This window comes from Cygnus atratus, chromosome 17, assembly GCF_013377495.2.
Source record: "Cygnus atratus isolate AKBS03 ecotype Queensland, Australia chromosome 17, CAtr_DNAZoo_HiC_assembly, whole genome shotgun sequence".
Classification (NCBI taxonomy): Eukaryota; Metazoa; Chordata; class Aves; order Anseriformes; family Anatidae; genus Cygnus; species Cygnus atratus.
Window position 1 is genome coordinate 10,533,842 of NC_066378.1, and position 18,612 is coordinate 10,552,453.

An 18,612-nucleotide genomic window follows, 5' to 3' on the forward strand; every position below is an offset into this window, starting at 1 on the left:
GACATTTCAGAGGACACTCCCTGAGGTTACAGGTGACCTCACAGGGTTGGGTCTTGTCACTGATGTCAACAGGAGCTACACATGTGAAGGAAAAGAACTTGGCCTTTAGCAAGTGCTAACATCGTTCTTTTCTTTTCCTAAGAAAATGTCTTGAATTTTCCAGTAGCACTGAGACATACATTAATATACACAGCTATTTATTAAAGGCTTTCCTTTTAATTTTATTTTATCCACTCCCATTTCGGTCCATTAGACCACATGCAATACCCTACAGTGATGAAAAATCCATGATATGACTGTGAGTTTCCTCTGCAGAGCCAGCTGAAATGTAAGAGGCCTTGAAGCTCCTTCAGATCAGAAAAGACCTAAACACTGAAGATTTTCTTTTATTTACATTTGGAAGAAAGCTTTAAGATGGCCGTGTTTATTTTACCAAAGGTCTGCAAGCCAAATGGAACAGCTTTTCTACCTGAGCAGATGGACACTAAAAATAGACTGCATACAGCTACAGTTTCCAAATTTTCAGAAGATATTTCAGCTTTGATGTTTAAAAGTTGTTTAACCTGAGTTTATTTTTAGGCAACTAAATAATCGATCCACTTTTAGTACCAAAGATGACCCCCTGATTTCAAGAAAAGGAGGCATGGGCTCAGCATCACTCAAGGTGGCCTCAGGTAATGAGTTGCCAAAGCATAGATAGAGATTTCTAACTTTAGTCATCCAAAATAAAAAACTTTGACTTATCCTCTTTGGATTGCTAAGTATTTGGAAAAACTGCCAACTTTTCAGGACTCGTGCTTTGGCTGCCTTGGCCTACTTATGCAGAAATGGTGCGGTCATTATAATCAAGGAACTAATCTAGTCATTATGTTCACTGAAAGTCACAGCTAAAATACTAAATTCACTCCTATGATATTGAAGGATCTGTAATAACACAACCTGTATAAATGCTTTATGCCTTCCATTGCACTGCACAGACGTACTGCTAAATCTGCTAGGGACAATATTGTGCCTGCCAGAGTACCAATTACCCAAGGACATTTGCTAATCTATGTTGAGGTTTGGCTATTGAAGATGTTAAAGCGTAGCCAAGGAAAATATTTGAATAAGAACTATTTTTTTTCCATATAACAATATTGAGACATACAATAATTCCTGAGAAAAATTAAACCTTCAGCCGTCTTTACTGTTATTTTGTTTTTCAGCTTCATCAGTAAGGTTTGCATGAGTTATTTGGGTCATTTATAAACCTCTGTGAGAAGAATTGACACACATAAATAATGAAGTCCTTTCAATATTCAAGTATATGCTTAGTTCTGGGCTGCACCTCTGAAAAAACCCTCTTTCAAAAGGGCTTGATTTTCAGAAAGCACTCAGCACTCGCCTTCTGAAATTCCAGTTCACTAAGGATCTCAGCTGGCATACTCCAATTCACTAATTACTTCTCGTTAAATTTAGTCACAAGCATTACTGCATTTGCATTAATTCTTCTAAGGGCAAGTGACTTAAATGTTATATCCTGCATTCAAACTGCCAATGAAAGAAAAAGTCGTATGTGACTCTATAGGCCACTCATGTGCTAAGACTCTTCCCTTCAGTGTATTTTCTAGAGTGAAAACTATTCCTGTCTTTTACTTCATGTGATGCAAAAAAAAAAAAAAAAAAAAAAAAAAAAGCAGCAGGACACTTCTCTTTCTCCTGTTGAAGAGGAGGTGGTGGGCAGGCAGAGGCAATGGGGATAGAAGGCTCCAAACTGGAGCAGCTGGAAGGAGAGGCAGTGACTGAAGTGGGATTCCACAAGAGCACACTGGTGTATGTTTGGAGGAAACTGGGACAGAAGATGCCATACATGGAAAGAGTAGGAAAACTGACTGATTTGGGATGCCTGCTAAGCAACAAAATTTCCTTTGGGCATACCAGATCTTGGATTATTATCACTTTTTTTTTTTTTTTCCCACTGCCTTCTAACAGAGTCTAGTTCCCGATTTTTCCAGATTTTAACAGATTTTGATCTACTTTTACTGAGAAAAACGTGATTGATTTTCTCTTGCCTCCTGCTTTACAGTCAGTATCTTTAATAAGCACAATCCAGTAGTGCTCTCTGTAGGCTCAGGCAGTAGACGTCATGTTGTGCACTACTGAAATGTTGTGTCTTAACACGTCATAAACTATTTTTGATAAATATGTTTGCATACTCAGGACAAATTAGATACAAATCTGAGTAGCTGATGATATATCTGTGCAACCTTTCCAGATTCACAAGCTCTTTTATCTGCACTCAGAACCATGATTCTTCCAAAGATACTGCAGGAGAAATGGTGTTCTGTCTACATAATAGAATTGGGTTAAGCGTGCTTTGGCTTTCATTTTTACCATCTTTGTCTGAAGACAATATGTCAGAAGTGGTTTGTAAGCCCTGGAGAAAAGGTATAGATGGGTTAATTACATAAGTTTCTTATGTTTACAGGATGCAGTAAATTGAACAGATGGGCAGCATGTCCTTCTAGTTTGGACATTTTCCTGTCACTAAGTTATAAAACAATCTAAATTATTTTTATGTTCCAGAAAATTAGGTAGCAATAATCACGAAAATGGGCCATAAAACTTGACTGGAAATCTCTCCCTATCTCTGTGAGATAAAATACAGTTTCTGTGAGAGGAGTAGCTGTGGACAGAGTTAATTGCTTGGTCCCCAGTCCCACTCTTCAAATCAACTGACTGAAAGAGCAACGAACATACAGCTTGTTCTGCTGCTACTGACCCTTGTTTTTAATCTGTTCCCAAACAACTGTTTGTCACGATCTGCCGTTGTCCTTTTTTCCATATGGGTTGTGACCTAAAACACACTGCTTGAAAGCCTCCTTTTACAGAGATGGAAATTTGCTGGCTTAAATTAAGTAGGATCAGCATAGTGACACCCTAATGAACTGAATGATGAATTCCCCAAAATCCACCTGAAAAATAAAAGGACGGGGAAGCCTGGCAGTCTGCTGTGACTCCAGGAGGTAAAAGAAATGTATTTGGCTTTCTTCTTCCTCTATTTTATAGCTCTTCAAAATATTAAATTGTTGTGATACACAGAGCTCTGTGCTCTCTGGCATGGAAAACAAGAGCATGCTCATAGAGCAAACAGAGATCTCTGTCCAGAGACTGTGTTGCAAAAATAACAGATGTGGCATCATTTAAAGAAAGGGTACTAAAAATGTAAATAATACAAACTTTAGTATAGCCAGAACTTTTACTATGGATTAGGTCCATATTTGAAGGGAAGAACTGATAAGAAAATTCCAGAGTAACTCTAGAGAAAAGCGATCACCATAGACATGTCTTAAACTTGTTACTGAAATATATAATTAAGTCACCTGTAATTCACATAGATAAAACATTGTCCCATCCCAAACAGCAACAACAGTAAAAACTGGAGTGTACACTACCTGCTTAGGAGTATGAAGTAGCTCTTGGGCAATGGTTGTAGCCACAATAGCCTGATTACTTGCTGCGCTTGGCTGAAGAAAAAGTGAAAGCCCTGCCACCAGTTGGACTCCAAGGTCTGTTATGGTCACTTTGTCATCTAGAACAGTCACTGTCTTCTCTGCCAGGATGGAGTCAGACAGAGGAGACAAAACCTTTTGAGAAATACAAAAGAATCAATTTAGAAAAATGCTGATAATTTAAAATAACATTTCTTAAGGTCATCATTCCTTCTTGTCCCCAGAATCTTATGCATAGGAGAAGCAGACAAGCACACTGCAAAGACAGTCTGATTTCATGTGGGGGGTGGGAAAAAAACATTCAATAGAGAGCGTATGGCTGAGAACACTGCAGCCAGTACTGAGAACTATGCAGCCTCTGTTGTGTTATTTGCATCACTTCACTAAAAGAGTTGATTCAAAACTGTCTTCTGTTATACTCTGAGTCCCAATATAGACGAGCTCATCAGACTTACCTCCCAAACATTTTAAAGGGAGGTTAGACACATTTAGGATTTGCCTTTCACTTCTTTGCTTGAAAATTCTCATTTCTCTATCTTTGCTGTTCCTAATGGAACATCAAGGCAGTAGGAAATCTTTCCTGTTAATGAAACTGACAGCCATACTGCTGCCCTTATGGGATCTTAGGACAGCTAGTTCATGCAATAACTTTCTTCTCCACTATATCCATATCATATTGGATAGACTAGCTATATTCAGATTTTGTGCAGCCGGGGCAGAACTGGGAAATGGTGTCATCAACATCCACTATCAGTATTTCAGGGTTATTAACCAGGTTGTATTTTTGTTTCCTGAGTTAATGTTTAAGGAAGTCAAAAGCAAATCAACATTATCTAAAGATTTCTGTGTCATAAAGGTAAAATGGTGCCCATCAGCTGAGTGGTGGTAGCTTGCATCGATAAGGGACAAGAGCTCTCACTGAGCCTGCAGTTGCTGCCTTTCCTAAAAGTCTCTGAAGGCTGTATGGCTTCCCACTTCTGACCGTGCTGCATGCCTCAGACCATGCGCTAGCTTGGATGACTGTCCCTGGGTTAATGCTGTGTGTGACACTCTAATAGGTCACAGGAATGTAACGGAAAATTATCCAGTTTCAAGATAGCAGAACACTGTACTATATTTTATGCCCGTGCATAGATTCTCTATGAGAGTGGTAGAAATGTGGCAGTCCAGAGCAGAGTACCTGCATCGTTGTCATTCCTACTTCCCGTCCGATCAAAATCCTGCCTTCCTGCAGCTTGGCAATGTGAGGTTCCTCCAGTTTCATAAAATCCATCACCAGGTCTGTAATGTCAAACTGCCAGTCAGAGCCCAGCAGGTAGCTCAGCTGACCCCAAGGGCTGGAATCCTCAGCTACGAACTGTGTCAGGACTCGCACCATGGCATGCTGGTACTGGAGAGTGCATCCTCTCCCTTTCCGTTCATCTTCATCCTCATCATCACTGTCTCTGGTGGGCCTTTTTTGATAAAAAAAAAAAAAAAGTGTAAAAAAACCATTTTCAAGAACATTAGTGAAAACTAACGTTAAAGTGCTAATAGAGAGTGCTCCCTTAAGTTATTAAGACCTCCCTTCTGTTGTCTTAGGACCATTGTTAATTCATGGCTACTTAGTATGATGAAGAACCATACAATTGGACTGTACCACCTCTTCATCTAAGCTGCAATGTCTGAACAACAACAGTTACCGTTGCACCACATTGTTCTCTGTTGCACATGACAGACACACTCACACAAACAGAACTCCCCCAGACTTTAAAACCTTTATTATATCTGCAGATGGCCAGTGCAGAGCCGAGGATTCCAGTGCTGCTGTTCCTCAAGGAAACATACTGCAATGTGGGTGCAGGTGCTGCAGCTGTTCTTGCTGCGAGTTAAAATCAACTCTATTATTTCACAAAAACACCCGAGAAATTGAGCATCTCAAACCCACCTTTTGTTGGAAACCACGGGGACTCGCCAGCCTTTTATTTGGCTCAGTTCTGTGTCTGAAATGTCGATCTGAAGAGGCAGGCGTGGAACCCAGACTGTGATTTGCAGAGGAGCACTCAGATACTGGTAGGTGAAGTTCACGAGTGCGTTCACCTTGCCTTTCATTTCTTTACCATTGACATAAACATAGTCACACCTGTCAGAAACCTAAGGTGAGGGGGAAAGAGAGAAAGAAGAGAAGGTAATTGCTGAGACAAAACAGGCTTGAAGTGTAACCCTGGCACCTCAAATCCCCAAAATAAACAAAAAAGACTCCCATCTCTTAATGCACGAAAATGACAGATTTTTACAATGGGAACAGCTGAACACGAAAATCCTTCATTGATTCAGGAGGCATAATTATTCTGGAGATGCCTAAAAACTGGATACCAATTATGAAACTGGTGTTTGATTTTCTGTTTGCTATGCAGTGAGCCACTAGCTGATCACAGTGCTGTGGAGTTTATAATGAGCACAGCTCCTTCACAGCTTGGCCAAGAGGAACCCAACAAACCATAACAGGCCTCAGTGGAGGTGAGCAGCAAACCAAAGCTCTACCCAATGAGTTTTGACCTTCAGCAGGGGGTGACACTGCTTTCAGTCTTCAAGACAAAGCTGGCTCTGTAGAGGATTTTGCCATTGAGGAATAACAGAATCCTACTCCTTCCCTCCACAATAAACTTATCTGTTTATAAAAGTTTTCATTTTGGTTAAAGCTGTAAAGTATTTCTAAACACTGCAGTAGATTTATCATTAACATGTAAATACCGTCCTGAAATATAAGCACGCATTATCATAGTCATGTAAGAGTTATATCAGTAATTGCTTCTTTAATCAATGTTGTAATTTACAGACCATTGAGTTTTCTCATTTATTACCTTACTGAGTACCAGTGATAAAATCACTCCCAAATATATAAATCATTAAGAGGGATGCAAATAGTATGAAGTGACTCCATGTGATAAAGTCATTGTCATATCTATTCCTAAAGGTGTCATAAATGTCTGGGGAAATCCTGTGGCACATTAATCATATATTAAGTGGCTAGCAATGGGGGCTGTTACATTACTAAATGAGCTGGTATGTCTGCAGAAATTAACAGTAAACCCAGCAAATCTCTTCAACTCCCGTTCTCGCTCCCATCCATCAGAACTGTATTTCATCACCCATAATGAGTATCGTCAGTGGCGGCAATGTGTCTCCCCACCTGAACATACGTTTATAACATCATCTGCTGCCTTTTATCCCCACTCCCCTTCCCCATACCAGTGTATTCAAATGAAGATTGTTTGCTGGAAATGTTCATGTCCTCACACTAATAAAACAGATAGGTGTCCTCTGTGACCACGATACAGGAGCTAAATTGTTCCCAGCTTGACATACACATCCCACTTTGTATCGTCTGTCAGGTTTAAGCACTTCTCACATTGTGGTGAAATATTTGATGGTGAGACTGCAAGAGGAGACTTCAGAGAACATAATACAAACATTTCTATGACTCACTCCCTAAGAGGGTTATGCTGTCTCTGGGTGCTGAAAACAGTGCTACATACTACAATAGAAGACCCACCTGTCTGTCTAGGCTTCTACCTCAGACCATCTAAGACAGGTTTAAAAGTCTGAAGGTGGCAGAAATTCCTTCATTTTATCAATACAAACCGCATGCTGTATTTTTACAAGGCAACTTGAATGGCAATATAGAAATGGACTTTGTTCACACTAGGCTGTTTGATCTAATCTAAAAGTACTATGTAGCAGAGGTGCATAATGTAGTATATAATACAGCAGAGTGACTCAGAACCCTGCCCTAAATCTGCTACTCTTGCTTTCTATGGTGCCATTGCATCAGCTTCACTCTGGAAGAGAAAACATCATGAAAGTGTTTCTCACTAAAATAACTACTGAAGAGACAAGCAAGGGCCACATGTCAGGAGGTACAGCCTTGACTGCCTGATCACAGAGTCATTTCTGCTTAGAGCACTAGGACATATTGGGGCATTCAGCTCCCATGTTTGAGCTGCCGATGTCGAACACTGCTGCCATCTCAGTTGCATGGAAACTGGAATGGCCAGTGGGTGACTCTCTCAACACGCAGCAGCATTACTCCCCTTCTCCCTGCAGGTGCCAATGTCTCTTCAACAGATATGGAGAGTCTAGGAAGAATCTTAGATCAAATTTTTAACTGAAGTTAAAAGCAATTGGAGGATGGCTGAGGTTAAAAGCAATTCACATCCAAACAATATACCACAAATGAAAGTTACCTATTGCACAACACTCTCAATGAAAGTACAAGGAAATCCTGGCTGACATAGATTCTAATTTTTGTCTTCCTCTATGGTCTCAGAAAAGTCATTTCAACTCTCTGTCCATTTTCCCCCACAGGTGTAAGCAATGCAGCCCAGGGAGCCTTGGTCAGCAAGAGTCAGTGCCGTGCCTGGAGCACGGAACAACTTCTAGAGCCAAATGGGAAGTGGTGTGCCTGGAGGGGAAGACACAAGAACATTTGAGAAAGCAGCTTCAGATATGGCTCTTCTTTCCTTAGCCCTACCTTTCTTTGAGCAGAAGTTTTTGGGAGGCTGGTCACTAAGATCTAATTTAATTTCACTTGGAGCAGCAACCATTCCAATTCTGAAACTGGTTCAATCCTGTTCATTTCTACGGAGCTGATCCCGAAGGCAAATGCATGAACCTTCTGAGTTAGTTGTAGAAGCTTCTTATTTATTCACGCAGTAAACCACATGCACCTACTGATATAAAGATTCCTGATAACATATTCAGCTTCAGACTGACCAGGTCTGGTCTAGGTGTACGAGTTAATATCATCTAAAGCCCAACACTGTCAGTAACAGAACAAATGCAGCTGTCGGGAAAAAATACAATAACAATAGCAGCAAAACTGCAATTCCTAAATGGTTCTGGGCTAAGATCCAATCTCCATCTGTATTTGTAAAGCTGCTATATGCCTTCATGGGTGTGTGACAAACAAATGGCTAAACAAATACATACAGCATCCTAAGGAAGTGGCTGCTGTAGCTACCAAGCAGCCCTTAAAATTGTTACAGGTTAATATTTAGTACTGGACATGCATCAGCAACAGTGGCAGGTCTTTATGACTTGCATCGAGAAAAACATTACTCTTTTCACCAAGTACAAGCATTGCTGATGTCCTTACACATGCTCTTTCTTCTGTTCCTTTATTTCTGATAAAGATGTAGCACAGAGCGAGTACAGGAGGAGCAAAGCTTGTATTGTATTACTGCACGCATTTTAACTTTGGTGCCTTCAGGTAGGCATTGTTCTTAAAGCAACACTGTTTTTTACAAGGAAAGGCAATGGGCTTCCCAACTTATGCTGTACAGGGGAAGAAAGGCAGAGGGGAGCAGTATCTCAGCATCTAATTCACAATGTACGGTCTAACTTGCTAAGCAGACTCGTCTCACAAAAAAAGGGTAGTGGTTATGTGACGCAAACTATGCAATAGAAGTACCTCTGTTTCCTCCAGGGTTTTGCATCACTTCTGAGCTCACCAAATAATACAATGACCAGCTCTCATCTACGAGACTTGCCCACAATACTTTAAGGAAGTTTCTGATAGAGCCCGGAAGGCTGGAGACTCTGAACAGTGATCTATCTGTCTCCCATCTCCTGTAGTATTTATGCTTTAACTATGAAATCATTTTCTCTCTGAAACTGCTTCTTGTCTTCCGCATCAGAAGAAGTGAGAGATGATGAAGGGAAAGCCTGCTTAGCCACTACCTTTAAGCGATTGTTTTTTTTTCCATTCTGCATAGCAGATCAGCAAGAAGTTTTGCATTTTAAAGAGTTTTCTGATGCTATTTCAGCAGTTTCTTTCATTATTAAGCTGCATTCAGCTACTTTTCCCTTTTTCTCTATTTTTCTAACTTCTCTCTCCAGATCAAAATAAAGAAGCTAGACAGCAAAAGACAGGGCTAAGCACAATTCCCCAGAGGTTTCTTCTTTTTCTCTCTTTTTTCTGGCATTATATTTTTGTACCCCTTTGTTACAAAGGCCATTGCTTTTCTAAATGACTTGGATAGATTCTCTCTGCAACAAATCACATTTTACTGAGCTGACAGCAAACTACAGAGCAAACTACTGCCTGGAAAAAAAAAATAAAAAAAAAGAGTCACTCCTGAATCACACTACCTATGGCACTATGTAACTTTGTGATCTGGGGAGCAAATGTACCTTTCCATCTAGTAATGAACAAATTAGCTGCGATGAATATTGGGATTCCTAGTACAGTTACCAGTTAAATGCAAAACCTCTGGGTCTTCCTTTACTTGCTCATTTCAGACTAAGCTCTCGATCCCACAATGAGCTCTGTATTGGATAACTGCAAGAAGGGAGAAGCCTCCCACAACATGAGCTGCCTGAAGTCACCATAAGGGATGTGACGATGTACTGCCTTGGACTCTGCAGCCATAAAGGGGCTGTTGACAATTCTGTAAGAGTATCCTTCTTTTGTTGGTTAAATTCTGCTACAGATTCTTATGAAATCTCATTCAATTACTGGTTGAAGCAGATTGTTTTCAAAAGACAAATTCCATGTCAAGTATGAGCTGAGAATGTCTTTCAAAAGATGGTGAAGTCAAAATACTGTCTGCTTTGTTTTGTATCTGTTGTACACAGGAGTGGAGAAAACGACAGCTGTAAGACCCACAAATAAATGGTACTGACTGTGTGAGTCTAATGTATGGCTTGTTTATTGTCCAAGTGTGTTTTTCAGCTCTGGAGACATCAATCCATATCAACAGGTCTCTGAAGGACAGTTCTGAAGAGAGCTTTTAATAATGGTAATACTGTTAAATTTATGAACACTACAAATTTGTGAGGCATCCATCCATTTTCTAGGAACAAGTCTATGTGGTTTGCCATTAAACATCCTGAGGTTTAAAAAGTCTCGAAGCTAAAACAGAACAGAAATGAAGAGGTATGGACAAATGGCTCTAGGTGGACCTGCTTGAGCAGGGGAGCTGGACGAACTAACCTCCAGATGTCCTTTCAACCTCAGCCACTTGTGATTCTGTGTTACAATAATAGTGGATATCCTGCTTGTATTCATTAGCCTAGTACAACTGAAGACTTCTACAAATAAAGGCATAAATATTTCAGTATCCATGGGATAAATATTTTAAACTCTACTTTTTGTCAGCTGCTTTACAAACTGACTGGCTCCCATCACTTGAAGGTATGAAAAAAGCAGTAGAGATGCTGGAGAAATCAAAGGAAGGTAATTATGGTAGAAAAGCAGCTTGATAAGTACCTTATAGGATGCTAGCGGGCTACTGCTCACTCAATGCAGAGTGGGACAAAAAGGATTAAAATTAACTTATATTCTTAGAGAGAAATTTTAGATGTGACTGACTTGAGCTGGAACTGTGGGTGATGAGTGCCTTGCTGGGATACATACATAAAGTAGAGGCACATTCGGCTGGAGGCCACTTTAAGTAAATTAGACCAAAATGACTTGTCTATGGTTTCTGCAGGTCAGTATTGGAAATGGGAAAGGAGTTGTGTCCTCTCTTCCTAGATCATCCTTTGAGAAGTGAAACTGCTGGGCCCTCGTCACAGAAGTTTCCATCAATACAGTAATATATAAATCCAGCATAACTCTGGATTCAGCAGCTGGTTTGTGGAAAACTCTTCGATGTTCCAAATTTCATTTGGAAATAGTGTCAAGCTGCCAGAAAATCTGTTTCACTTCAGAATAATCCTCAGAATAATATCTGGGTTATAACAGCAGGAATATTGCATTCTGATCTGATTGATTCTGATCCCAGATTTCTTGAAGGACATTGTCTCTCAACAAGACACAGCACAGACAGATTCCCTATTTCTGAACAGGTCCAGCCCTGAGGAGCTCTCTTCTCAGGGTCCTGGCTAGGCCAGAGTTGTGATATGTGGCTTTCAATCTGTCCTCTGTGACTTAGTCGCACATTCTCTTCACTCTAATTGTGACATGACAAGAAATACTGCTGTGTGTCTTTAAGCAAATTAATCCTTTATGTAAAATAAATAGTTCGGTAGTACTTGAATAGTGGCTTTTCTGATAAATGTCCCTATCAGGCTGGAAAGGCCCAGAATCTTGTATTTTGGTGTGTAAACCCATTTGCCCATGTCTGTTATACTAATGTAAATGTAATAAATATTCAAAGGTTACATAAATGCTTAAATATTTATGAAAGCACTTCTATGAGCAAAAAGCTTTTTCCAGTACTTCTTAATAGAATCTCAATTTCAATGAGAAAACTTACGGGATAATTAGGAAAGAATAGTGATACTCAGCACTTTTCAAAGAGATGACTCTCTTAGTATTTCAGCTCGGTATCATCCCTCTTACATACCAGAAGGGCAATTGAAGCACACGGGAAGGTTAAGCTTTTTGAAGAAAAAGTCATTCATTCCTTTAATAAATACAGAGCACCAGAATGACGTATCCACTGAATATACTGGCAATTACATAATATCATATTGAAAATGGTAAGGAGTGAGAACCAGTCCACTAGATTTTTGTGTGATTCTTTAGGATTTTTTAACATGCGTGTCCTTGTTATAGAATTTGTGCTAAAATATTCTTCTAACAATATTTCCTGTAGAAAGGCAATTATTCTCTATTAAATTCAAGAGGTTTTGAGACTATCGTTTTATACATTAAGAAAGTCCTGTGCTACATGAGCATTATGTGATGGCAACTTCATAAGAAGTGCTTAAATGCCTGGATGCATAACCCTGAATAATCAATAACTTACCACTGGAAAATGGAAGCTGTCTCAAGGTCTGTACTATTTATTTTCTCATGCTAAACTGTTTAAGTCTGGTAAGAGTTAAAGCTTCAGACCTGAGCTCTTCCGTGATATCTGGCATGATATTTACAGCTTTGTAACACATAGATCAGCCTGTATAAAGGAAGCATCCATTACAGGAGTTGCTAACTGCCAATGTGACTTGACTTGCCAGAGCCACCCTCGTTCCCAATGACTTCACTTGGAGCTGTGCTCAGTGACTTGGAAAGCAAAGCCAAAAGCTCCCCTCACAGAGAAAACATAAAGGTAAATACAGCAATGAAGACTACACCGATAAGACTGTCATAATAAATGAAAGGCTTGATTTTTCACACTGCAAGCAAAAATAATGCCAAGAGTTGTTTTTTTACCTATGACCCAACAAAAGAAAAAGAATGAATTTGTTTCTTGAAATAACTGAGGAATAATCACTCCCATTCTGGAAACAGTGATGAGAGAAGGGCAGGTATTACACTTTAATAAATGACTGAAGTCTCTTACATTCTGCAACTCCTAGAATTAACTCCATGGTTTTCAATGAATAACACGGCTGCAGCTTTCACGTTGCATTGTGCTTGTGAACAGCTGCCACCTTCCAAATGTGGTTCCGATCCCTGCAATCAGCCCTCTGGCAAAATTCCCAGCAACCTGCACTAATAACACAGGGAATGAGCCCTGAGCACTGAAGAAAAGGAGAGAACTCTAAAGTCAGGCCATAGTTTAGAAGCAATTTGGACTCTCTGCTGAGAAGCGTCTGTATTTTCAATATCAGCAGCCAGATTAGCAAAACTAACTAGAAAACCCCCAAAGCTAGAGAGCATTTCTTAGGGAAAAGGCTGTACATTATCTAATCTCATTACAAAGATTTCGCTGGCAGCTTTGCAGAGCAGAAGCAGTACATTTAACTAACTGAATATCATTCGCTACGACAGAACTGAGAGAGTAAAAGGGGCACAAAATGCCAGCTGAGACTGGAGGGCATCTATTTGCTCCCGAATGACCAGCTTTTGAAGCTGAACTGTAGCTGCGCTGAGCCACAGGAGCTCTCTGCAGCTACCATTATCACATAAAACAAAATCTGTCTTGTTTTGTGCACTCTCAAGTCGAGTAATTTCTGAAAATGGGGCAGAACAGAGAGTTTGGCTACTGCTCACTAGGGATATGCCAGACTACATATACAGCATGGCCCCAAATATCTCGCGTGTCAAAGCAGGATCACAGGGTGAATGCAAAGACTTTTAATTTCTACCAACTAGACACTTTAGACAGTAGTTACAAGAACATAACATTGCTTGCTTTTTCCTAACTGAATATGTATCTACAATATACAAATTGACAATGTGTAAATTGCAACTCTTAGCAGAAAAAGAAGAGAGGCAAATAATTATTTCTTCTGCCCATATTGTTCAAAAAGGTCTGTAGAAACCTGCTAATCTTCCCATCAAATCTATACCTGTATCGAGATTTGTTTTATTTCTCCAATTCCCTTTCCTGGTCTTGATCTCGCAACTTTGAAGTTCATTTTGAAGCACTTTCTGTGGATCTTCAGGCATTGTTACTGCCACTCTGCTTTGATTTTTCATTTGGGATGTATAGGTTTTCCACACTGGCATCACTAACACAGAGAGTGAGCTGCATGAGGGCATGAGATGACAGGGAAAGAAGTCTGCAAGGATGTAGCTTAAATGTTTCTTTAGCTGCCTTTGAAATATTTGCCTGCTATTTCATGGCAAAGTATCTACACCTGTTATTGTTGAATTTAAATATCTCACACTATGTCTATTTTGAGTTTCAACTTCCATTGAGGCTGACTGTTTGGGCAATAGTATCATACATTAATGATATAACATCTATGAAAACTCCACATATTGCTGGCTTATATGTCATATTTGTATCTGACAGAAGTGTGCAATAAAGATTTATTTTTCTACAACACCTCTGAAGTTTTTTCGCTCTGCTGATGTATATTGATCCCTGTAAATCACAGGACTATAAAAACTATCGGGGAGGGCAAGGAGGTGGACTTTCTCTTTGCAATTCTGTTCATAATATAAAATACCATGTTGGATTTACCAGAAGAAAAGCCTACAAAGTAGCAGGGCTTCAGAATGGCAAAACAATGGAATTTCCATGCTGTGACTTTCTGTTGTCTGAAAGCTTTTCACTTTCACACAGATCACACGAAAACATAGTATCAGAAGAGGAAAGAGGAACCATCAGATAAAAAAGTGCTAGGTTTGTACTCACAAAGAGATATAGCTTCTGCTTTTGAGGGCTTTCAAGGCTGTATTAGGCTGTGCTGAGTAGGAACTGTATTTGCAGTTCATCAGCTGCTGCGCATTCATTTCAGGAAAGTGATTTGTGGTGCCCTTTGTGGGTATCTGCAACATGTGGTCAATGGAGCATGTGACAGAGATCCCATGCTTGTTCTGAGCCCGCTGGTGTGTCCCTACAGCCCCAAGCAGAGATCCCACCTAGCTCAGGACCCCAAAGCAGTGAAGCCGTGTTGGATCTCAGTGCAGCATCACATGGACTGAGCTTTCTGCTCCCCATTCTGGAGCTAACCAAGAAAGGACTTGCATGCCTAAGAATGAACACGCAGATGCTTCAGAAGGGATAATGCAACTTTTCTACATTCCTGCCAGAAAGTTACACAGCTACTACTTTTTTTTTTTTTTCCAAGAGACATCAACACTCCATGAGCAGCTGCCTCCATGTTACAGGGTAGGAGGACTGCTGGTGGCTGCTAGCGTTCAGATTGAACCCTGCATGCTTTCACTGCATCCTGTAGGACACCTGTAAAACCACAGAAGAGAGCATTACGTTCAAGCACAAAGTATGGCCTATTATTAGACCATATTGGATTCCAGGAAACCCTGTTTCATTTCTCCCTTTGCTTCACACGGTTGAAATAGGAATAAGACTTGTTTCAATCAAAAGTGTATCCATCAACTCGTTATTCAGCGTGCTCATCTCTACAACAGTTGCACCTAGCTAACAGACTCCAAATAGAGTTTTATTTGACCTAAGTGAAAAATGAGCAATAAATCAATTGCATTATATACACTGTAGCAGTTTTTTATTGGAAGTTAGTGTTCTTCCTCGGTCAAAATAGCTGGTAGGAACAACCAGTTCTTTCTTGCTAGCCCCTTGTTTTTATTTTCTCCCATAACTGCACTAAAAACATAATGTGAAGCCCTAAATCCTCTGAGTTTTGAAAGCTTTGCAATAAAGCCCCATACAAAGAATGTATGTGTGTGCTGAGGTGCAGAAACTCAATGCAAGTTTGGATGCTTACCCTGCTGTTTGCAGCAGGAGTTGAAAGGTATGAGAGGAAACGTAACGTGCCAGTGATCTGCCAGGGTTTCTAATGGACCGACATCTTCTCAAACTCTGCTTCCCCTTGAAATCACCGTCTGCATCACACTTCATGACAACCACCACATCATTACTTGCCTCCAGATGCTGCTGGTAGTAAGAAAGCACAGGGAAGAACCCTTAGAGGCCATGGGAAGCTTTGCTTTGAGCAGACTTAGTGTGCCTCTGGCTGATACTTAAGAGATTCCTACTTTGTATATTTTGGCACTATCCATAATAACTTTTCACCGAACCAAGTACAATTATCCCCAACCTCTGCTCAGGACCAGAAGCACTGATTCACTATGATATCACAACTGCAATGCTAACAGTGCAACACTAATTTCAATAGGAAAAGGATCAGATCTTGAATTAGTCCTGTGGAAAGCAAGCCATGAGACATTTAGGTCATTCCTTAACGATCTTGAACATTTCCATATTCTTTAGTGCTGCAGTGCACCTGGTGAGGACTGTCACATCCTGAATCTCATTCATCTTCATAGAGGTTTGAGAGCCCAATGAATTTTGGCAACACCACTTTCTTTAACTTAACACCACATGCCCTTCCACCCCACTAATGCTTCCACCATCATCTGTCCGCACATCACCATTCTCTGAGCCCCGGATTTGCTCTCTTTTTGTTGCATGCCTGGCAAGTTCAGAGGGGTCCCCACCAGCTGGGCCCTTACAGTACATAAATCAGGTAGCAGGAGCTGGTGCCTCAGCAGGACATTGCCCCCGGTCAGCCCACCAGCTGTGGGGAGAAGCTGATCCCCACTCAGGTTGATATATGCAGCATGGGAACCTCTGCTCTCACTAACAGGGTATCAGCCTTGCTTGTGCAGTGATAACCACTTATTTTTAGGTAGGGCTAAAATAAATAAAGGACAGGATGATTTCCCTTAGCCTGTGGTGGAAGCCTGCTTTTGATTTTGGCCTCACATCCAGCCCCTGTGCTTCAGAGAGCAAATGATTGTGTTGCCCCAATATGTAGCCACTGCTTTGAGTCAGAGTAAGTATCTACTTGGTATCTAAGCAATATGAAAGGGCTTCCATTAAATAGTTACAGATATCTATTGTGCATAGATCTCTCTCACTTTTCTACTTTTTTTTTTGTTATGTTTGTTGTTATTGTTTTTGTTGTGTTTGGTTGGTTTGTTTAGTTTTCCTCTGGAATATGATGAGACATTAAGGAGCCTGAGGGACTGTCCCTATACCATTAAAACTTCACGGTGAACTTTCCTGACGGCTTTAATGAGTGCAGCACTTTAATGAGTGCAGCACTGAGGCTGAAGAGTTTGATTCTTTATTAGCTGCCTGCAGTTCAGCCACTCAGCCTGGAACTGCAGTCAATCTACTGGCAGAAAAATACATAACTCAACTTTTAATAAAAATACCTATGGATGCTGCTAACTAGTGGTTCCTCTGCCTATCAAAGTGAAGACAGTGCTTTCTATATCTCCTTTTATAAAACACTGCAAGTTTTGCAAATACTGGAGGGCAAGGAAGAGCAGTGCAATTTCTTTGTAGTTATCTGAACGACTGCCCCTGCCCGTGGCAGGGGGTCGGAACTAGATGGTCTTTAAGGTCTGTTCCCACCCAAACCATTCTCTGAGTCTACAGTTCTCTGAATTAAAGAGGATGAAGCATAGCTATTTGTTTGTGATTGGGTATATTAAGACAATAGTAAAGTATCTTCTAAATAATGAAGTGCTGATTACTTTTCCTTACTAAATAGGCTCATGTGATATGGTCCAGATAAAAATAAAAATAAGTTACTACAATTAGTGCACAACTATTTATTTATCTATTAGGAAAACGTCCATCTGTCAGCTTCCTCACTAGCAAACCGAGTCTTTCCTGCATCATGTGTTACACAGCCTCCAGACTGGCCTTTAATCTGAACAGATCACAAATGAACAGCACATATTCCAACATAAGTTGTGTCTATTTAATAAGAATTAATTTCATTGTATAAACTGTTTCCACCAGAAATGGCAAAATCTCTGAAATATGTATGAATCCTAAAGGACTATTTCATATGAGTAGGTTCACTGATGTTAGAGGTATTCACAGCAAAGTTACTTATGTGCATGAAGGATTACTGGATTGGACCTTTAAACAAGATCTGCAACCTTGACAGTTGTCTGTGAGTCCCATCAGTATTGCTTTGAAAGCTTTGAGACCAGCAGTGGTTCCAAGCTTTTCACTACTAAACCAGAGTTCAACTATAAAAACCCCTAGTCAAATTTTCAGCCCCCGGCAGTTCTGCACTGCTTTGATCTGGGATTTTGTTTCAACCTATTGTGATAAGAGCAGGACAGCTGTGACACCTTGTCCCGGATTGGAGCTCATAACCCAAATTCCTAACATTCTTCCAGTGGCCTTTACCTACCGTTAATGTCTTTCTCTGCTCATTGGTCCCAAAGAAAATAAGACCCCACTGTTTATTAACAGCTACCAAGGGATGTCTTAAAGGTGAGATCCACACTTCTTTTCCCACTGATGACCATAGCAGCTGCATGTTTGTACAAATATTATGTGAATCTAAGTTTTGATCTTACGTTCACTCAATTTACTGATTATAAATACTAGCAATACAATAAAAATACAATGCCATATATGTAACATCCCTTCATGTAGTGGTGGGATAAAAATAGACCAAGAATAATGAAATGCAAACCCAAAATGTTTACTGTAGCTTCTGAAATAGCACAGAAGATTTTTGAACTCAGGTTATTTCCATGGGGAAAAAAAAAAACAAAAAACACAAAACAACAACAAAAACACCACCACCACCACTAAATACACAGATAAATAAAACAACAACAAAAAAAGAACACATCCACAAGAGTTCTCAGTCTGGAAATGTCACAAGGTATTGCAAGTCTCCTGAAACTCTGCTCTCCTTCACAGCATGAAACCGCATCTGTGCTAACTGCCAGGTGACCTGGGAACCCGGAGCAGTATTTGCTCTTGAGTAAACCACACAA

At 40.2% G+C, this 18,612-nt stretch overlaps 1 protein-coding gene across 3 annotated transcripts in view; it reads right to left on the reverse strand.

The window, feature by feature from the left end:
- Positions 1–18,612, reverse strand: part of TMEM132C (transmembrane protein 132C) — a 200,755-nt gene that overhangs the window by 8,070 nt on the left and 174,073 nt on the right. For all 3 annotated transcript variants that reach the window (XM_035564993.2, XM_035564992.2, XM_035564994.2), the window contains 3 exons: positions 5,419–5,624; positions 4,672–4,945; positions 3,435–3,626 (listed from right to left, as the gene is read on the reverse strand). In XM_035564993.2, the coding sequence (XP_035420886.1) occupies positions 3,435–3,626; positions 4,672–4,945; positions 5,419–5,624 (672 nt within the window). The remainder of the gene's footprint in view (positions 1–3,434; positions 3,627–4,671; positions 4,946–5,418; positions 5,625–18,612) is intronic.